Here is a 21951-nt window from a genome sequence, read left to right on the forward strand (position 1 = left end):
ACATGTAGTGTGTCACCTTCTTATTGTCTCCCAAATTACTAGCCTTTTTTGAACCTAGGGAACAGTAATGAAACGTTGGCACCTGTGTGGGAAAGTGCCACCAGAATCATTCAAAAAGAAATCTGAGAAGAAAAAAAAAGGTTGTATATTTTCTTACATTTTATAAAGTTACAGGGGGTCAAAATAACACTGCCCAACACATTTATATGCCAAGTTGGTACAGGACTTCACATAAAATTATGTTTATTGCATTTTTACTATTTAATACCACCAAATTAGAAAATTAGAAAAATCATACAGTATCAATATAAAAAAGGGTTAACTGATTTTTAAGAGATGTCAAACACTGAACGGGGTTAAATGGACACATTTTATTTACAACTCTGTTCTATTGTCATATAATAATATAATCCATAGCATATGGATCTTTTAGCAGAAGCAAGTTGTTTTGCAATAGTGATCTCAGCCTGTAGGCATGAGCCCAAATGAACATTTGTGGTGTGAATTAAAGACAGCTGTCATCAAGTGCAGACCAAAAGATCTTGAAAGATTCTGGCAAGAAAACACTTTAGGGGAGACCGGGGAACAACCAAACACCTGTAGGTTTTTTTATACACACACATTAGAGCAAATATTTTGTAATCCAGAAAGAAGATACATGTCTTTGCTAGGACTATGGACCATTGTCATAGTTCAAGGACATTCTGGCGATTACAATTCAGTCAAAAGCAGCGCGAGTGAAACTGAACCAATGTGCCCCGACTATGGGGCAAGTTTAAACAGCGTCCAAAATGTCGGAAAATGGACTGGAAAAGGCTTTATTTTTATTAAGTCAAAAGCTTTTGAATCCAACATTTCTTCCTGCTTACATTTTTCATCTGTAATTATCAAAATAATAATAATTGCCATTATGTTATGGTATGTTAAGAGCAAAATATGAAGAGAGAACTCTCCAAGATCGAAAGCATAACACCTCATCTATGAAACACTGTGGTGGGGGTGTTATGGCCTGGGCATGCATGGACTATACTGGCTCACTTATCTTCATTGATGATATAACTACTCATGGTAGTAGCAAAATTAATTTTGAAGTTTATATCGTATCAACTCAAGTTCAAGAGAATGCCTCAAAACTCATGGGCCAGCGTTTCACTCTACAGCAAGACAATGATCCCAAACATACTGTTAAAGCAACAAAGGATTTTTTCAAAAGTTAATTTTTAAAAAATTCTTCAGTGGCCAATCACCCAATCAGATCATACCTTTCATATGCTAAAGAAAAAACCTAAGGGCCCCCAAAACAAACATGAGATAAAAATGGCTTCAATACAGGCCTAGCGGTCAATGAATCGCAGATTCAAGCAGTCATTGCTTGCAAAGGATATGCAACAACATACTACACATGACTCCTTTCATTTGCATAACATTACTGTGTCCCAAACATTATGATGCCCTGAAATGGGGGGACTATGTATAAACACTACTGTAATTTCTACGTGGTGAAACCGAAATGTATAAATAATTAAATCTGAGAATTCGCACTTTAACCACATGTGATTTTTCTTTATTACAAATCTCAAATTGTGGTGTACAGAGACAAATAAATAAATGATGGGTCTTTGTCCCAAACATTATGGAGGGCACTGTGTATTAGTTCAGTATATGAAGTTTAAGGCAAATAACCCACTTCCATTAACCAGTCAAACATATCCCACAATTTCATGCCACATTTATTATTATTATTATTATTATTATTATTATTATTATTATTATTATTACTATTACCAGGCTTACTTCTTATTTATAAACATAATGAATAATACTAAAACTATTGTGACTTAGGCAAATACTTGTTTTATGGGAAGTCAATTTATAATATGTCATGTTTTGGCCGAACAATTTTTCACCACCACCTTTTTTCACACAAGCCAGAAAATTACATACCCAAAATAAAATAGTCATGGTTATTGAACCGTTTTTAATAATTCTGGTCTCTTCTGAAAAGTAACCATTTGGGAATTTATTTTCCAAGAGATCAAATCACTCTAAATATTACTGAAACCAAATAATAAAAGAACAAACACCATGGAAGATCTTTCTCACCAAAACCATTTTTTTGGAGTAGCATACATTTTGGTTTCAACATGAAGAAATTACAGCAATGTTTATACATAGTCCCCCCATTTTATTTGAGACACATGGCCTCATAGGTGTCTGGAATTGCTCAGGTGTATTTCATTGCCTCCTTAATGCATAAGAGAGCTCTCAGCACCTAGTATTTCGTCTTTCAACCACCTTTAGAAACTATAATTGCTGTTTATCAACATGAGGACCAAAGTTGTGCCAATGAAAGTCAAAGAAGACTGAAAAGACTAAAATTGTTAGCAACCTTAGGCTTGCCATAATCAAGTGTTTGGAATATAATTAAGAAGAAAGAGAACACTGGTGAGCTTACTAACTAAGGGACTGGCATGCCACAGAAGACCTCCACAGCTTATGGCAGAATTCTCTTGATAAAAAAGAAAAAAACTAAAAAACCTGTCCAACAGATGAAAACTCTTCATGAGTCAGGTGTGGATTTGTCAATGACCACTGTGCACAGAAGACTTTATGAGCAGTAGGCTACACTGCAAGATGCAAACCACTGGTTAGACACATTACATTATTGGCATTTGGCAGACACTCTTATCCAGAGCGACGTACAGTTGATTAGACTAAGCAGGAGACAATCCTCCCCTGGAGCAATGCAGGGTTAAGGGCCTTGCTCAAGGACCCAACAGCTGTGCAGATCTTATTGTGGTTACACCAGGATTAGAACCACCGACCTTGCGTGTCCCAGTCATTTACCTTAACCACTACGCTACAGGCCGCCTGTACAAAATACAGGATGGCCAGGTTACAGTTTGCCAAGAAGTACTTAAAAAAGCAACCACAATTCTGGAAAAAGGCATTGATTCCATGTATAAAAGATAAGAGTTATGATGATAGATATAAGATGCTTAATCTCTTTAAGTTTAGGAACAGGAGATTGGATTGAGGCTTTTAAATTCATTAAAGGGATTAACAAGTGAACTATAGGTGAACTATACATGTCCAGGGCATGTTTCGTTATCAGAACGAGAGGGCACAACTGGAAACACAACTTCTTCTAAAAGATGCCTGGAGGAAGAAACACGATCAGAAACTGTTATAGTTGCCCAAGGAGTTACAAAGCACTAAATGACAGGGTTCCCAAACCTTTTCCGTTTTGTATTATTTTGAAACTGTAAAAACGAAAAAACGAATCTTGCTTTAAAATTTGAATAAATATTTAACATACCATTTTGAGGTCCCATTTCATTCTGTTCACTTAGATATTAATTGCAAAAGGCTTTTTTGGAAATTTTTTCACACTACCGTATCTTTTTACATATATAAAGTCTGAATAACTTTTTTGCCCATGCCTAACATTCAGTGTTGACACCGTTAGAATCATAATTTTGTTGCCTAAAATGCTTGTCATTTTCCACTGTGACAGCCTGTAATAGGGAGAAGTGAGGTTGTCCGTATTGATTAATTGCTTGCGCACAACTAGAGCCAGTTCCACAAAGCAGGATTATGGAGTTGGCCATATAACTGCACTGTACAAAACCCAGACCCCACACAAATCTGGAACATAGATGTAAAAATATGAAGTAAAAAGAGCCGTTATAGGTTTCACTATAGTAATTATCAGACTAACTCAGCTATCTTGCATTGTGGAAAAGGCCCTAGGGACGGCTTGGCTAGTACTCATCAGAAAATGATGTAGGTGGGCTCATCTTTTCTCTGTAAACCAGAGATGGTAACACTACCCATGTAGGCAGTAGTTTGGATGTGTATGCCATGGAAAAAACGGCCAACAATCATATTTCCTCCGGACAACCGCTGAGTAAACAACGAATGTTCTATCGATTCTTGACCTCTGTGGATTTCCAAAACAAATTGATTGAAAATTTCTTTTTCATTTGCATATATTTGCAACCTACATATCAGTAGATCAAAACAGAATTTTCAGTTTAGATTTAAAATACTTTTTCAAAGTATGGAAAAATTCAGAAGGTACTATGTAAGCCAATGTCAGCATATCTACTCCTGAATCCACAAAAATCACAAAACCAGGTAAGTATAAGGTGTAGAAAACATTTTAATTGCAACAATCCATCTCGCCTCTGACGGCAGCATCCTTTAAGGATGGGTAACAGGGTCCCGGCATCTTTTGGTTTGAGGGAGTTACAAACCATGGCGAACAGGAAACTTGCCTTTCCAGTCCCCCTCTACCCCACAACCTTATGAAGGGATTACACTCAAAGTTGTAGTGAGGAAGACATGACATTGCATTCACAATTATTCCAGCAATTCAAAATTTCTTAATGAGGGGAAACAATTGGTTGAAGGATATGTATGGGCAGTACAAACTGTTTTCCACCCTAGCTGAACTGTTGCTGAGAGACAACTTGATCAGACAACAGTCAAATACTCAAGTGAAGCATGAAGGTTTCCCTGAATGTTTCACTACTACGTTATGTGGCTACAGTATAACAATAAATATATCTTGGACATGAAAGAACACAGACTTCTTGAGTTGTTGTAGTTTAATAATGTAATTTGACATGCGACTTTATAGTCAAAACAAACAAGTTCAATTCTGCTATCAATGACTAACTGGCACTTTGAAGGCTGACAGTGGATTGACAGGTTGCAGCGGAAAACCACTAATTCCAACAAGTCAAAGATCAACTGAACTGCTCTGGCAACCTGTAAGCAGCACAAACAGATGTGTTTATTGAAAAGCCAAGAAAAGGTGTGCATGTTATCACTCCACAGGATCATGGGAAACTATCATCGTCATCCTCGGCCATCTCCTTGGCGAACTCCAGGTCTTGCTGCTCCCTCTCCCGACGCTCCTGTGGAACAAGATGCCCTCAGAACCAGGCAAACCGTACACCAACAAATCACTCACCCCCATTCTCAAATTTTCATTTTGTCAATGTGAAAGAGAGCTTAGCATTGTCACATTTTCCCTCCTACAACTTCTAGCGGGGGTTCAGGCTGGGAAATTCCATTTACTACCGGCCAGCAAACACCAAGAAAGTTTTCAACAACACTGCCATCATGTGGTCTCTTAAACTCTGCCCAAATTATTTAATTTACCAACTCTGGTCCCTTTCTTTCAGCTGAATTTTTCAGCTCCTGATATCTTAGCAGGTTCAATCTACACAGGAGCAAATAAGGGGAAGTTACCTGTTGAAAAGGGGTACAACAGCATGGACCTGCTAAGCTTAAAAAAAAACTAAATCTACTCTCCATAAATCAAGCTTCATGAACTGAAACAACTATCACTCTACATCAAGGGTCGCAACTCCCTGGAGTCTCCCCTGTGTATGTTGGTTTTTGCTCCAACCTTGAAATATATGAACTGAAATACATGGAGCTGTTACTTTTTCGAAGGCCCTTTCCCATCGCAGTACTGTATGGCACCCAACTGCGTAGTTATTCTGTGCTAAGCTGGTCATCGGAGCCGGATTTCATACTCCTCCCATCCTCTGAGCATGGAATGTTGCCTCGCCAAGCCTGCCTGTGAGACCTGCCGCACCCTGCCATTTCACCCCTCACATTCAGTGTATTTTACATTGATTCACAGTCCAGAGATACCAAAAAAGAAAACATTCATTTTAGATAACCTAACCTTCCCTTAATAAATGGCATTTTGAGATGTTTAGGCTAGGTAAAACAAGTATTTTATCTTTTGGTCACTTTCTTGGTTATCAAAGTTTGGTGGACAAAGAGAAACAGGAACCCCTTCCAGGAACTACCGAGGTTCCTGGTACAGATGGTTCCCTAACTCTTTTGTGCAATGGAAAAGGGCCAGTAATGTCTAATGACAGATATTTCACCCTTGTAATACCACACTATGTCATATCGCAAAAATAGGGATAGTCATATCACAAAATCCTTAATCAGATCAATTTTCAAATAGCCAACACTTTCATTGTCTGCATTGTGCTGTGGCAAATGATTCTTTTTGAAAGGGGTAGCTTCTTTATTGACATTTATGGACCTACAGTTGAAGTAAACTGGTCAATGAAACTGAACCATTCATCAAAAACAAAGAATTCAAAGACAATGAAAATGGAAATAACTCACACCTGCACTGTGTTAAAAGTATGTTATTATGGAACTTAAACGCACCTTAAACAACCTTAATTAGGAGACTGATTGGAACAAAAAACACTGCATTGACACTCCATGACTGTAGTTGGTAATCACAGTGGTAGAGTGGCTGACTTCCGTGTGCATTTCAGTGAAAGACATCGCTGTGCACCCACAGTAAATGGGACAGATCTGTTAGTCTAAAGGACAGAGGCGCGCTGAGCAGCGGATGCCTCCCGTACCTCTGCAGACTCCAGGTCCTTGTTGTACGATTTTGGCGGAAATCTCATTGCCTGTGGAATGAGAAGGGCAAAATACAAGTTTCAATATTTCTTTGTGGTTTTGAAGGGTCAAAAAGAGAGAAGAGATCAAAAGCGTCACAACTGTTTGTCATCTGTAGAGCAGTGAAAGGTGGGGTTACCTTGACGGACATGTTGTGGATGTCCAGGCAGAAGGATATCCTCTGATGGAAGGCCAGCTGTGGCTCCCGGGTGCCGTAGATGTCCATGGTCTCTTTGGACTGGACGTAACCCTTCTCGTGGTTGATGCTGGCCTCAATCACTCCATCACGGATTGCCTGGTGTGTGAAGATAAGTTTACTCACTGCCCTAATATCTCTGCAGGTATTAAGGAGAACCTTATTCACTGCCCTGCATTCTAATACCTCTGCAGGTATTAAGGAGAACCTTATTCACCGCCCTGAATTCTAATACCTCTGCAGGTATGAGGGAGAACCTTATTCACTGCCCTGGGTTCTAATACCTCTGCAGGTATGAGGGAGAACCTTATTCAGTGCCCTGGGTTCTAATACCTCTACAGGTATGAGGGAGAACCTTATTCACTGCCCTGGGTTCTAATACCTCTGCAGGTATGAGGGAGAACCTTATTCACTACCCTGGCTTCTAATATATCTGCAGGTATGAGGGAGAACCTTATTCACCAGCCTGGCTTCTAATATACCTGCCGGTATGGGGAAGAACCTTATCTACCACCCTGGGTTCTAATACCTCTGCAGGTATGAGGGAGAACCTTATTCACTGCCCTGGTTTCTAATACCTCTGCAGGTATGAGGGAGAACCTTGTTCACCTTCTAATATATCTGCAGGTATGAGGGAGAACCTTATTCACCACCCTGGTTTCTAATATATCTGCAGGTATGAGGGCGAACCTTATACCTGCTTCTACTATACCTGCCGGTATGGGGAAGAACGGGGGAATGGGGGCGCATTACGCATTACCTTGGCAACGATGAACTCTGCGTCCTCGGGGCTGTCCAGTTGCAGCTTTTGAGCGATGTCAGCGAGAGAGATGCGGGAATAGGACAGGCTAATCATGCGCACACCTGTGGAGAGTGAGACAGGATAATCTCTCACAACAAGGCTGTCTGGGTCAGTCAATGACCATTCTGAATTTTGTACAGTATAAACCAGGTGTTCCCAAACTGGATTATCACTTGACTGGTGTATTTCTAAAGAGAATCCCCACTGGAATGTTGAATACTCTACTGAAAATAAGGGTGGCACCTAAGCTCCATTTCTACAAGATAAATGGCACTTTTGTAAGAAAACTATTGAATTACACTTTGTAATACATGCATAAAAAGTGCCCTCCATAATGTTTGGGATAAAGACACATTTATTATTTGCCTTCTGTACTCGACAATTTGAGATTTGTATTTGAAAAAAAATCACATGTGATTAAAGTCCAAATTTTCAGATTTTATTATAGGGCATTTTTATACATTTTGGTTTCACCATGTAAAAAATACAGCTGTGTTTATACATGGGGGACTATGTATACAAACTGCTGAAAGTTCTACACGTGACACCTAAATGTATAAAAATGTCCTCTAATAAAATCTAAGAATGTGCACTCTGAACGAGGACCTCTTGAGCCTGTACTGAAATTCTTGCTAAAAATCCTGGGCCATAGTTCTGAGGCCTATAACCGCTTTTGGAAAAACAGTTAAGGTCAAGATGACAACAAAGTTTGCGCTGGATAAGCCACAGGCCTCCTATGCAACAGCACTCATAAATGAATAGCTTACAAAGATGATTACTGGAGCTCAGTTAACTGGGACAAATACTGCATAAACGATAAAGAAGCTTATGGATCTGGAAAAACATGATTTGGAGGAAACCCTGTGGTTACTCTTTCTGTGAAGGAGAGCATCCGGCCTATATCCAGTGAGCACCTTCCTTATCTATCCTCTGTCATTAACAGCTCCTTTCCCTATGCTCCCCTAGACTTTAAGATGGCTTGTATTTCCCCACCCCTTAAGAACCCTACTTTACACCCCTCTGGGGTCATCAACTACCTGTATCACTATTGCCTATTCTGTCCAAAACTCATCATATTTCCTCCATCAGCACAACCTGTTTGACCCTCACCAGTCGGGCTTCCGAACTGGGCACTCAACGGAGACTGCGCTTCTGGCTGTGACTTTGCCACAAGTGCCTCATCCCTCTTTTCTGTCCTGATCCTCCTTGACCAGTCTGCACAAGACATGCTCAACCACCACTCTCTCTCAACTCTAGCTGAGATGGGCATTTCTGGGACTGCTTTCTCTTGGTTTGCTTCCTATCCAGCAGCTCAACCAGGACAAGTCAGTGTTGCTCTTCATCCCTTACAAACCCTCCCTACTGCAAGAATTCACCATCATCATGAATGGTACTAGAGTGGCTGCCTCATGCACTGCTCAGGTCCTGGACAACCAGCTGGACTTTAATGAGCATGATACAGCAACGTAGTCCCGCAGATTCCTTCTGTACAACATCAGGAGGAGCTGTCCTGACCTGAGCACGTATTCCAGGCAGCTACTCATCCAGGTTACAGTGATCTCCCAGCTAGATTACTCTCATCAGGCCTAGTGCTCTCTATTTAAGTCTACCATCCTGCGCCATCCAGCCACTACAGATCATCCAGAATGCCAGCCGGGTCTCCATCCTTCCAAAGTTCTCATACATCATGGCTTAGACCACTTACAAGTTGCTGCCTGGGTCAGATTCCGACTCCAATTGCTGGCCTACGCTGCAGCCAACAAGTTCCTTCCTGCAGGACATATTTCAACCATACACTCAGCTCAACCACTCCACTCAGCAGTTGGGCAATTTGCACTTCTGGCCACCCGCGTCAGTGGTTCTCACTTGTCCCGACCACAGAGCTTCTCCATCCTAGCTCTCCAGAGGAGGGCATCTGAAGGCATCTCTTCAGACTGTACCATGCCCAGTTCTAACCTAATATCATGTACCGCCTGTGTCTCGAAGCTTGGCCTAAATCAGTTTCACCCTTCTTCCCTCCATTGGAATTGGTACTGCATGTGGTGAAACCTATGTCAGAATAGATCCCATGCAATTTTAAATATGGCGGGTCTTTATTTTATTTTTTTAATATGAAAAACTCACTATATCACTATAGCCGTGATAGACATGATCATGGTACGTACCAAAACACCGGCACGTACCGAAAACTGGTTTAATGTTATGGCTGATCGGTATATGTTTTTGGCTTGTTGTTCTTTCATTAACAGAACTTCAATCTCTGCTGTTTTTCTTTTTCCGACTATCTCTTTAAAAAGCCAAAATTCCATATATGGTGTTTTAGGGGCATCAATTTATGCTACTCCCTACACACACGTTTACCATTACTTGGTTTTTATCAAAACACACACCTGGATTTTGAAAAAAGCTGTCTACGCGTCCTTCATGAATCTGGCGAAAGCTATTAGTTAGTTTCCTATCACACATACATTCGCACACAGATTTCTGAAAATATTGATAATTATATATATATATATATATATATATATATATATATATATATTAAAAAAACGTCAGCTAAATTAATTTGAGTTAAGCACGTGACAGTGACGGGGCTCCGGCTCTCGAGAGGCACTCACCTGTTTTGATGACATTGTGTCTCAGGCGGATGATGAGTGTGTAGGTGCCATCTGTCTGGAACTTCTCTCCAAACTGGTCCAGGGCCTGGTTGAATTTGGCGAGATTTCCCGTCCTCACGGCTGTGACAGTACATCAGTCACATGTCATGGACACAGCAGTTAGCATGTAAACACAGCACACCGACAGCTGCTGGGATCGCGGGGCTTTGAAGCCGGATACACCAAATGCTATAAATGTGAGAAATGACAGCTCATATGCAATAGTCGGGGGGAGTAATGTGTATTTGGACCAGACCTGCGCAAAAAAGTCTTCTTCTGGTCCTCTTGGTGGGCTCAATTGCACTAGGCAAGATTAATCGAGCACAGAGAAGTATTTGAATCCAAAACAACTACGCATATGACCCAACTAAAGTGGACAGTTAGAGGCAGTGGACAGGTGGCAATCTTACCCTGGGTGAGCAGGAAGTAGGGCATGAGGGACCTCTTGAGGGAGGGCTGGCGGAACTGCAGCCGGTCAGGAATCTCTCCCAGCAGCAGCTCCACCACGATGAGGAGCTTGTGCACCTGCAGCACAGAGAGAGGGCTTGGGGAGGAGGGCCGTTACAGCAGGGCGCGGTCAAATCCACGCAAAGCGTGGGACTCTGAGGGCCACACTGTAGGGCCAGTGGCCCGGTCCCTTTCAACATGCACACGGAAAACAGGCTGAACAGCTTTCAGAAATGAGCACAGCAAGTGTCCAGAAGGTTCTATCTACAGACAATACAGTTTTGAGATAAGCTGTTGAAGGCAACATGGCAATGCTTTGTGTCATGTATTTTTTATGTTCAGTAAATATCTCAATAAAAATGTTTCCAACATTAAAATCCATTTTGCACATACTCGAAGCATACTTTATAAATCTGCAACAACAATCCTGAAAAATACATGTGCCCACCAAATTATTGACGTCAAAAGATGCCAAGTTACAACTTAACTTTCACCACAAGGTTTCAGCACTCAAAGAAATAAAACATTTTTTGGGGGGGTTTACGTTTTTGACGCAAACATCTGACCTTCCAATTAAATGCTGCTGAAATGATAGAAAAGCGTAAAGCGGGCATTGTGCGCCGAGGCCGCTGGAACAGGCTCAGGGTGAGGAGCTGAGAGGAGCTCAAAGCTTGTCTCTTGTCTCTTTCAGTGGAGCTTCACCCGGCCGCTGCATCCTGCCGTTAGTGTGAATGGCATAAAGGGCTTTCATACCGCCTCCCTCGCAAGGACGGTCTGCAAACGTGTCCCTCCCCTTCCCATAACGCACTTTCTCATAGAAACCAGCCATGTAGCGTTTCCTAGAGGCTCTTAAGAGCTATGCAGCCTTCACAACCTGACTTTGAATGGATGTAATATATCTATATAACATGTGACATGTGATAGTAATAATAATACATTTTCATCGTATTATTTCAAATTTTACAGGGACAATCTAAAACTACTTTATATTGCAAATGTAGTCATGTACACTCCCGATTCTGTTATCATCCACTCTCAAAAAAAAAGTTATTTATACAAAAGCAATGATTTGAACCAATGAGACAACAAGGGGCAAGATCAAAGGGTCAGTGAATAAACATACAGCATGCAAACGATGAAGTTGCACAACCCGCACAGGGGAAAACGGGAGTGGCGGTAACACCCTTTCACTGGAATCTCTGTGAAAAGCCAGAGCAGTGAGCATGTGCTTATAAACCTGTTCCGAAGGCAGTGAGGGTTTGAGACGGAGATAATCATGAGGAATGTTCTGTATAACACAGCATGAAGACCCATCATCCTGTGCTGTGCAGGCGTGTGGCCGGCATAGCTACGAGCCCAAAGCGGTTTGACTGTAGCATACAGGAAGATCTCCGGGGAGACGGGACCTTGTGCGTATAAGTGGTGACCTTTCGTTTTTTTCTCAGCCTCATTATGACTGACAAGACAATTCTAGTCCAAATGAAAACAGTTCATTGTGACTATTTGGTGCAAAGAGGAGATGACCATCATCATTGCAATTGATCAGTATAACCCTTTTGTGCACTGTTTTATAACGGGCATGTGTTCATTTGAAATCCACCTAGCTATAATCTAGAGGGGAGAGAAATAGTTGCCGTGGTAACTTGTCACATGCGCGCTGTGCTGACCGTCTGTTTGAAGCCCACGGCGGTGTGCTGGGGGGCCTTCCTCAGGGCATTGGTGAGTGTTCTCCTGGCCTCAGAGTACTCCAGCTGGATGGCCTTGATGCGACCTGCAGCAGGGGAGGGGGATAGTGCATCACCCGGTTCACCCCCAGCAACATCTGTCTCTCCTGCACCCACAGCTCACTAACACACTCCAGCTACAAGCTGACCGGTGTAGTAGAGGTAGCGGGCTGAGCAACTGCTCTCTCACTGACCTGTGTAGTAGAGATAGCGAGCCCACTCGTTGTTGTTGGCCTGCTCAGGGAAGACCGACTTGGACACCAGCTTCTCGGCCTGGTCGTAAAGGTTGAACTGCAGGTAGTTGCGGAGCAGCAGGTTGAGCAGGGTGGCCTGGCCGTCAGCGTCATGCCGCAGGGTGGCGGTGCGGAGACGAGCGTGAAGGAAGCTGGTGAACAAAATGGGGGAGTGGGTCACTGAAAGGGATCAAACACTATTCCAACAGCAGCCAAGTGGCTAAGGTACATGACTGGGACCAAGATTCTGGTCAGGCCCAAACCGGGGTCAAATCCATAATTGTTTTTGATTCAAATACTTTTCTGTACTCGATTTATCTCGCCTGGTGCGATTGAGCCAACCAAGAGGACTAGAAGGCAGGGTAATTGATATTCATTTTAATAATATTTGATTTCATACTCAAATACACCAGAAAAGGTAATTTACTTATCCTTACCTGGGTTCCAGCAGCAAACTAGAGGTGGGCTGATATGGGCCCATCACAGATGTCAGTAACAGCGTATATTTTTTCCGATATGCGGCAAAATGAAAACTTTAACAGAACATATAACGCAGAAAAATGCAAAAAATGGTGTCTTCGAATATTTTGTCCAGCAGAGCGCGCTCCAACTCCATTGTTTATAATTCTCTCAGCACTGTCTGCACTACTTGTAGAAGTCAAGCAGTGTCTTCACGGGAAATTGCTAACTAGTTTGTGAAATTAATATTGAAAAGTTAATAAACAATGACAATTTCTCAATATACATTCCCCTCCAAATGTATTGGAATTCCTTCGTTTTTGTAATAAACAGAATGCATTTGGGGTTGAGATAAAAAGCTGAACAGGAGATGAGGCGGCCTGTAGCGTTGTGGGGCGGCCTGTAGCGTAGTGGGGCAGCCTGTAGCGTAGTGGGGCAGCCTGTAGCGTAGTGGGGCAGCCTGTAGCGTAGTGGGGCAGCCTGTAGCATAGTGGTCAAGGCACATGACTGGGACCCGCAAGGTCGGTGGTTCGAATCCCGGTGTAGCCACAATAAGATCCGCACAGCCGTTGGGCCCTTGAGCAAGGCCCTTAACCCTGCATTGCTCCAGGGGAGGATTGTCTCCTGCTTAGTCTAATCAACTGTACGTCGCTCTGGATAAGAGTGTCTGCCAAATGCCATTAATGTAATTAATGTCATGTGGTTCATCTTTTCTAATACAAATGCACCCATCAATCTAACAGGACACATCTGGGCAACAAGAAACACCTGTCAGTCAGAATAATTTTGTTCACCTAAAAATTGGGTGGTCTGATACAAAAGCTAATGTGGTTTAAGTTGTTTAACAAATATGCACAGGCTCTGTCAGTCAGGGATCGAACGGCCTCAAACAGAAAAATACAACCAACTTGCGGGCACATCATAAAGTAAAACATAAAGAAGGCACGTGATAAACAGCACAACCTAAAGAAGACAGAGCTGCATCAAAGCCCACACTCAAACAACTGTCTGATAGGGGGCGACATGGCTCAGGCAGTAAGAGCAGTCGTCTGGCAGTCGGAGGGTGGCCGGCTTGATCCCCCGCCCGGGCTGTGTCGAAGTGTCCCTGAGCAAGACACCTAACCCCTAAATGCTCCTGACGAGCCGGTCGGTGCCTTGCATGGCAGCCAATCGCCGTGAGTGTGTGTATGAATGGGTGAATGAGAAGCATCAATTGTACAGCGCTTTGGATAAAGGCGCTATATAAATGCCAACCATTTACCATTTACCATTTGATAAGACCAGAGTGGACCCCAACCGATCCAAGAACAAAGGACCAGGAGAAGTTAATCATGGAAATGATGGCCACTGATATCCTGCCCTATGCAATTGTGGAGGGTGCTGCATTTATAATATTACTGGCCAAAGCAGAGCCCATGGTCTTGTGTTTCTGCAATTGTGTGCGTGTGTGTGTGTGTGTGTGTGTGTGTGTGTGTGTGTGCGTGTGCGTGTGCGTGTGCGTGTGCGTGTGCGTGTGTGTGCATGCATGCGGGGTGATGCCTCACCTGCGAACAGCATCCAGCTGGTTGAGGAACTCATAGACGCGGGAGTGGTAGTAGTAGCACTTGGCAGCCACCAGGTCCAGGGCTCTGCGGTTCTGAGAGCTGATCTTCTGGAGAAGCTCATCAGACACCTTCTGAGCCTGTAGGAGGGGCGGACGGGACACCACGGAAGGAGAATCATAAACGACATAAACATGGCCATTCCTTTCAAAGACCACTGCACTTGTATCTGAGATTCACAAATTGGGTTCAGTGCACACTTATTTATGGGATCACTGTAATACACATATACGCAAACCAGTATGGGAAGATCAGCTGGCTTTTGCGTTTTTATTTAACCAGGAAAACCCCACTGGGATTTGAATCTCTTTTTGAAGGGGATCCTGACATATACATACAATTACAATGAAATCACAGTGATAGCTCTTCAATGCACTTCAACTCATCTCCATTGCATCATTTCAATGCTGACTGGTTTAACCCAAATCCTTACATTGACAGTTTAAACAAAGTTCTTATTCGGACAGGACAGAGTTGACTGGCGTAGCATGATCAGACCAGATGATGACAATATTAACCAAGCAATATTCCAGGACTGCAGGACTCAATGAGACCGTAGCACAAGCAGCAAACAACATGGCGTTACCAGCACTGTGGTGTTTTAACCAGAAAATAAACAGTGGAGCCTCACCTCCGTGTAGCGCTTGTTGTTTGTGAGGTAAACCACCACGAGCAGCTGTAGGTAGGCCTCCACCTCAGGCAGCAGGGGTGCAGCAGCTGCCTTCCCTGTCCTGGGCCGGAACTGAACATCACCCTCCATGTCCATAGGCTGAAAGCACAACGCAAACGCTCAGGAAAATGAACCATGTGAATGCTTTAACAGAAATCCAAGAGAGCTCACTGATTGACTGATGAAGAATTGAAGACCGCCGTTTGCACCACAGGGCTGGAAATTGAAGGCTCTCTGTAGAACTCCACAACCAAGGTCTACTTCTAATATGAAAACTTGACCTGAATCGTAAACTCAAAGAACAATGGGCCTCATGCAAGAACATTTTCACATTCTTATCTTACCTTTCTCTAACTTTGTTCATAAGACTCATACGAGTGTACCATGCCAGATTCAACAAACGCTTGTAACTTCAGAAGAATGTCCGAAATTAGTCAAAAACATAGGTTTGGAAAACAGCAGGCTAACTACAGGATTTGGACGGCTCGTACATTTTCTTTTTTTTAAGAAAATTGGAGAAAGCGCCTAGTTGCCTTAAATCACATGAACAAGCCATTTAAGAACAAATCTGTTCATATGGCTGGTATGACGGCCAATCACCGGCCCAATTTACAAAGACTTTTTTTTTTTTTTTTTTACCTTTTCCTCTTCAAATTGTATTTATCAGTGCTCATTGCCGCAAACTCTCCTATCCATACAGGAGAGCGCAGACACGCATATGTCCCCCTCTACAGCTTGATGTCATGCATCACTTATTATCAGAGCACAGGTCAGCAGCAGTGAGGCTGGGACAGGGAAGAGTCAGAAGAGGACGCTTCGTGTGCAACATAACAAGTGGATGTGCTGGAGTACGATCAACCAGTGGGGGGCGCCGATTCATAGTGAGACACTTCTGTCCCAAACGGCTGAAACCCACAACTCTATGTCACCGTGAGGGAAACGGCTGGAAGAGAGGCCTCACCTCCTCCAGGAAGCCCAGCAGGAACTCTTTTCCAGCAGCGTTAGAGGTGTAGAAGCCGGAGACAGCCTTGTGCAGGACGTTGGGGTTGAGCCTGCGGCTGGTGGAGGGGAGGGCCCGCAGGGCCCGCAGCACGAAGCGAGGCTCCTTCCCAGACACAGCCTTCTCAATCTGCTTCACATGTTCTTTAATGTCTGGGTCAGAGGAATAGGGTAGGGGAGAGGCCATAAAAGCACAGCCACAGGACAACCAATGAAAACAATACAGCCATGCCTCTGCCTTTAGATTTTGTGAAACATGCAAGACACAGCCTGTTATGAGAATTAAATTATCTCCTCTGTTAATCGGTCTTAAATTACTTTTGTCAATGTCAAGAGAAAGCCATTCAGATAGTCATGAACACATGTTCATAAATTACTGAACCAAGTTCAATTTCTCTCAAGTTCAATTTGGCTTTAAATACGTCTGTAATAGCGTCATTCAGGAAATTATCTTTTAAAAGAAATGATGAATGATTCAAGTATCAATAAACCAAACCTAATGGGATATAGGACAGAGGAGAACTATAATTACATTACAAACAATTACTTATGCAAGGGTTAAACAACTTGTGTTTTACCTGATATGACTAATTGAAACGATTTGCTTTTAATCACACTTGAGTCGTCCTGATGCACGGCCCCTAAAATATACACAGACGCAATTTTTTTTTTTTTTAACAATCGCTGAATGTGGGGCAATATAGACTTAGTTAGCGAGAGAGCAATAACTACACTACAACTACAGCTAACGTTAATACAAACAGCATGAATCAGTACTTTTGTGATGACAGACGCAAGGTGAGGTGCGCGGCGAACGCACTGGCAATGCAAGTCTTTTGAATAAATAACGTTACGTTACGTTATGTGATGTGATATCCGTTCATCCAGGCTTCTGCTCTGCCTTCTTACCATCAAGGGTGAGCGTGTCAAGCTCCTTATGAGGCTTTCCCGCAGCTGCAGCATCTTCCTCCGGCATCTCCACATCCTGAGGCTCGGGGCCTGGCTCAGGTTTTTTCTCGGCTTTGGAGTCACGGGGCTTTTCTCGCCGTTTCGTGGTTTCTTTCATTTCGTCAATAGCGAATTCACTTATTAATTCTTTATAAATGTTACATGTGATTGTGCACTTTTATTCTTATCAACGTAGCTAGCTAGCTACATAGTTACCTTTCCTTGCTAGCCAGCTAAATTCTGCAATGAACAGAATAACAAGCAAGTCCGAATGGGACGCAAAGGATTGTGGGGATAAGACCTAGAACTAGTGGAGTTAGGCAAGACTGAAGGATCGCAGAGTGAATCGCTTATTTGTACAATAAAAAATACTATGACCTGCTCCATAAAAATCAGTCGCATTGACCACAAAACATATTTTGAGTTTTAGAACCTACTCGAAAGAGGAGAATGTAAGCGTTCTAACGATACCAAGGTTACCTCTGTAGGCTAATCGAGATATCAAGCTTACTTAGTTATTGCTAGAGAAAAATGTCTTATAACTTGTGGCTATAACTTGTCATCTTACCGTAAATCCTCAAATTGTGGCCGGGGTCTTTTATTTACTTAGGCTGCACAAAGCACAGGCCTTTATTTGGAGCAGGCTTGTATTCGAGGCAGGCCTTTATTTCTTATTAGGCTTCTGTTGTATTCTTAGAAATAAAGTAAAAGGCTACACTTAAAGTGGGCCAACACTGTTCAACACTTCCTGTAACCGTTCAGAAATCAATTAGTGTAGGCTAATCAGGAACACCGTTTGGTAAGTCATAGTGTCAGTCTTAACAGACTTAGTTTATTGCAAATATTCTCAAACACAATAAATCACATGTAAGTCCAGAATCCAAAAAATAACAACTTGCCAGACACGCCTTCATGAACAATAACACATTAGCGTAGATAACAGCAAGTTAAGGATCTTTTTTTCCTAAAGTGCGTTTTATTGTGAGACATGCGTTTCGTTTGGAGCAGCATACCGGTAGGCTATCAAAAGATTTTCGCTTTGGTTTGGGATTTACTTTTGGACTGTTTGATTCTATTGCTAAATGTTGGGACTGATGGGCACTGAAATCTGGGGGGTATTTGATGGTTCACTGTTAAGTTTTATGTAGTTGAAAGAGTGTTGGGATTTCCACCCGTCTGTTTATTGCGAGCCAAGGCAGCCGCTTTCATTCATTCATTCATTCATTGAACGTGCGCTGTGCTGTACATACATGGAAACCTTATTGCGTACCAAGTAGCCTAAATTGAGTTAATTTTTTAATTTTGCCTGATTTACTTTTTATTAAATTCGTAGGCTGGAATGCCTCGCGGCAACAATTGTGTTTAAATGTATACGGCTTCAGCCTTTGGCAAGCTACTCAGAAGGGGGCGGCAAGCGACTGGTAACTTGAGAGCAACGTGTTGGAGACCCATGGTGTAGGACAACGACTTTTCATTGGCAACAGTATTAAACCAACCAACAATATAAAATATTGAGAAGAGCTCTTTTATTTCATTGAGTTAAATCGAAATGTCTTCTAGTGCTCATGGGCTGATAGCCCTATTGGTATGCAATATTACCCTGGCTTGTATTTGGGGGCCGGCCTTTATTTGTCCGAATCGACCACGCCCCCGGCTATTATCCGAGGCCCGGCTTCAAATAGAATCCCGGACACAATTTGAGGATTTACTGTACGTGTTAACCCTTTAAAACTATATTTTTAGTCTGAACATTTACTCTTGACATTAAACATGTAGATCATGCAAGCAAATGCAGCTGATGTGGTTGTTTGTGACTGGTGAATGATGACAAGCCTCCAAACAGTGCACACCAGAGGTGTTACTTTCACTTTGACATCTTATGTTTAAATTTGGCATTAAGACATGCAGATTAGGGAAAGCAAGATAATGTTCTACAAATTGAAGATGAAAGCCTAAAACAGCCAAAAATGTCTCACTCAAAAAGACATTATTTTTGTTCATATACTTTATTAGGTACACTAAGCTTATAAATGCAAATATTAAACTCCATAGTATTAGAAGTAGCAATAGTCCACCAATTGGATGCAATTTCTAGTTTATTTTAGCGTTATGGAACGAGAACCCGTGGATATTGGCACAGCAAAAATTATGGAATCAGCACACATAGAGGATGTTCATCCAGGCTTTTTTACTTCATAGCAAATAAACAAATCACAGATCTGAAACAAAACTAATTTTGTTTAACAGCTGAACATTCTGGCTTCATGAAACATACCTTAAACAAATTAGATGAAAATATTTTAATTAATGACATACTTTTTTCCAGATAAAGTAGAGGAAAAAAAATGGAATCACTCAATGTTGAGGAGAAAATTATGAAATCACTTTCATAATTTGTATTTCTAAAACAAATACCAGCACAAGTCTGAATATGCAAATTAGTCTGCAGTTAAAAGGGAGTGTTTGCAGACCTAACGAGCTGTTGGACTTGGCTAATTGAAGGGAAACATGGCTCCAAGAAGAGAGCTGTCAATTAAAACAATGGAAAGGATAAGCAAACTCCTTCAAGAGGGAAATCCAAAAGATGTTGGTTGTTCCCAGTCAGCTGTGTCAAATTTGGTGCAAATCTAAGCAAAATGGGAAGGTTATAAAAGGAAAATATAAGCAATAAAGAAAGAAAACTCAAAGCAATATGAACAAATGAAAAACAAATGTTTGCTCACTCACGGTAGCTTGCTGGTGAGTTTGGCAGAACAATGTAACAGTTTACCAACGTTACATAGCAACCACCTGGCACTACTTACTATTATGGGGAACTACTTTCTTGTCAAATTTTCTTGCAATGAAATTGTTAATGAAAATGGTTTTAATTGGATTGTGTGTATAATATCTATAACCATTTTATAAAAGCAATAACTCACTCCAGGATGTGGTATATAGTATATATAATTAGCTATCTATTTTTACCTAGGCAGAAATAATAATCAATAATACTTATGCTGGGTTAGGATACAGCCAAATAATATTTCTTTGTATTATTTTAAATGTGTAATCATGCTCTTCAGATTCCTTTCGAGAGACCAATCAGGCTATACATTTTGTTCTTTAGAGCAGTGGTTTTCAAACAGTGCATGCTGTGTGGCATGCTGTGTTTGCCTTGGAATTCTGAAGGAACCTTATTTATAACTTTACAATTTACAAAGAGCCCACGCCTGAGACCCCCTCAGAACAAGCCGAGGGCAACAGTGGGAAGGAAAAACTCCCTGACTAACAGTAAGAAACCTTGAACAGAACTAAGCTCAGAGGGGAAGCCCATCTGCTTCTGGCCGGCAATGGGCAAACAGTGAGTCTTAACAGTAATGTTATATGTAATATATAAATAAAATAAATAAAATCATACAGATACAAATAATACATTATGCAAATAATGACTATGCAAATAATAATTATGCAGATGACAAATATAGATGATTAATCGAGAAGGTCCGGAGCCCAGAGCAGGGGGAGGAGGGCAAGATTACTATGATTTTAAGTTGGTGTGTCTTGAGGTTCTAGTTTGATATCTGGTGTGGCTTAGGCCCAAAAGGATTTAAGCCACTGCTTTAGGGGCAAATGAAAATACATTTCAACGTATGCTTATTCAATTATTATGGATCATTCTTAATTACGTGACAATTTTCTTGACGATGACATATTGGAGGACAAGCAGCCATAGCAACCCATTCATTTTTGTGGTCAAATATGGGGGTTATACCAGGTATAGATGACATGGCATCCATTAAAAATATGATGGTGCCCAGTCAATATCAGTTTTCATATAAAGGTTGGATGGTTGACCGGTAACAGAAGGAAACAAATATCTAAGGGGTGGGGGACTTCACTCAGTGGTAAAACAGTGGAAATAAGCTAACAATGTAACCAGTTTACAGTCCTATAGCCTACACCTACAATCACACAGTCACTCACTAATGGCAAAACACAGCATCCTTTTTTGGTAACACCATGGCAGGTTTCATTTCATGGGGGTTTCATTTATGGATATGATATTTCAGTAGTGATCTAGCTAGCAAACTAGCTATGATGCCAAGTGGAAGATCGATTATCCACTCGTCTTAGGATATAACCAGTTAGGATATACTGTATAAATAGTCAAGGTGCCACAACATTTATATGCTGATTTTGTTGTAAACTAGCTCGTAGCCCGCTAGTTTGGACTATACGCTTGGTAAAAAGCTCTGGTTATTTTGAATGTGAGGCCCTTGGGATTTTTCAGGTCTGGTTAGCTTGAATGTGAGGAGTTACAGTCCCTTTAAAAAGTATTGGAACAACAAGGCCAATTCCATTGTTTTTGCAAAACACTGAATACATTTGGGGTTGAGATAAAAAGATGTACACGTGACAAGAGTTCAGAATTGCAGCTTCTATTTCCTGGTATTTACGCCTAGATGTTTGTAGACCACCCAATTTTTAGGCAGTTTTTTTTCATCCTGCTGCTACTATCATCATGCTGCTACTATCACCTACTGCTACTATCATTTCACCCTATCCACATCATCAATAAAGATTAGTGAGCCCACTCCTCCGCTGTGTCATGTCCAAGCCATGACACTTTATCCACTGTGCTTCACAGATGATTCTGTATGTTTTGGATCGTGAGCAGGTCCCCTCTTTCCCTGCACTTTGGCCATTCCATCATTTTGGCAGAGGTTAATCTTGATTCTTACTGCTGATGAGTGGTTTGCTTCTTATGGTATAGCCTCTA

General features: G+C 41.8%; 1 protein-coding gene across 2 annotated transcripts; it reads right to left on the reverse strand.

Annotated features, from left to right (window-relative positions):
• Nucleotides 1-4595: 4595 nt before the first annotated feature.
• Nucleotides 4596-17484, reverse strand: LOC133122994 (26S proteasome non-ATPase regulatory subunit 3). 2 transcript variants are annotated; one of them, XM_061233326.1, is made up of 13 exons: nt 17151-17484; nt 16820-16882; nt 16204-16394; nt 15204-15341; nt 14516-14652; nt 12474-12664; nt 12223-12326; nt 10519-10633; nt 10070-10189; nt 7410-7513; nt 6593-6748; nt 6414-6464; nt 4596-4925 (listed from the first exon to the last, which is right to left on the reverse strand). In XM_061233326.1, exons 1-13 carry the CDS (start codon nt 17305-17307, stop codon nt 4848-4850), a joined length of 1605 nt encoding a protein of 534 aa, XP_061089310.1. In that variant the 5' UTR covers nt 17308-17484; the 3' UTR covers nt 4596-4847. The 2 variants fall into 2 exon arrangements, with proteins under 2 accessions (XP_061089310.1, XP_061089311.1); XM_061233327.1 differs by lacking the exon at nt 16820-16882 and having other exon boundaries at nt 17151-17483.
• Between the last annotated feature and the right edge of the window lie 4467 nt (nt 17485-21951).

Source organism: Conger conger, chromosome 2 (assembly GCF_963514075.1).
Source record: "Conger conger chromosome 2, fConCon1.1, whole genome shotgun sequence".
Taxonomy (NCBI): domain Eukaryota; kingdom Metazoa; phylum Chordata; class Actinopteri; order Anguilliformes; family Congridae; genus Conger; species Conger conger.

Coding starts and splice junctions, on each gene's coding strand:
- LOC133122994 (XM_061233326.1), bottom strand. CDS start 17,307: ATGAAAGAAACCACGAAACGGCGAGAAAAGCCCCGTGACTCCAAAGCC. Junction 12,327..12,473: donor TCGCTATCTCTACTACACAG/GTCAGTGAGAGA, acceptor CCCCTGCTGCAG/GTCGCATCAAGGCCATCCAG. Junction 6,749..7,409: donor CAGAGTTCATCGTTGCCAAG/GTAATGCGTAAT, acceptor TTCACACACCAG/GCAATCCGTGATGGAGTGAT.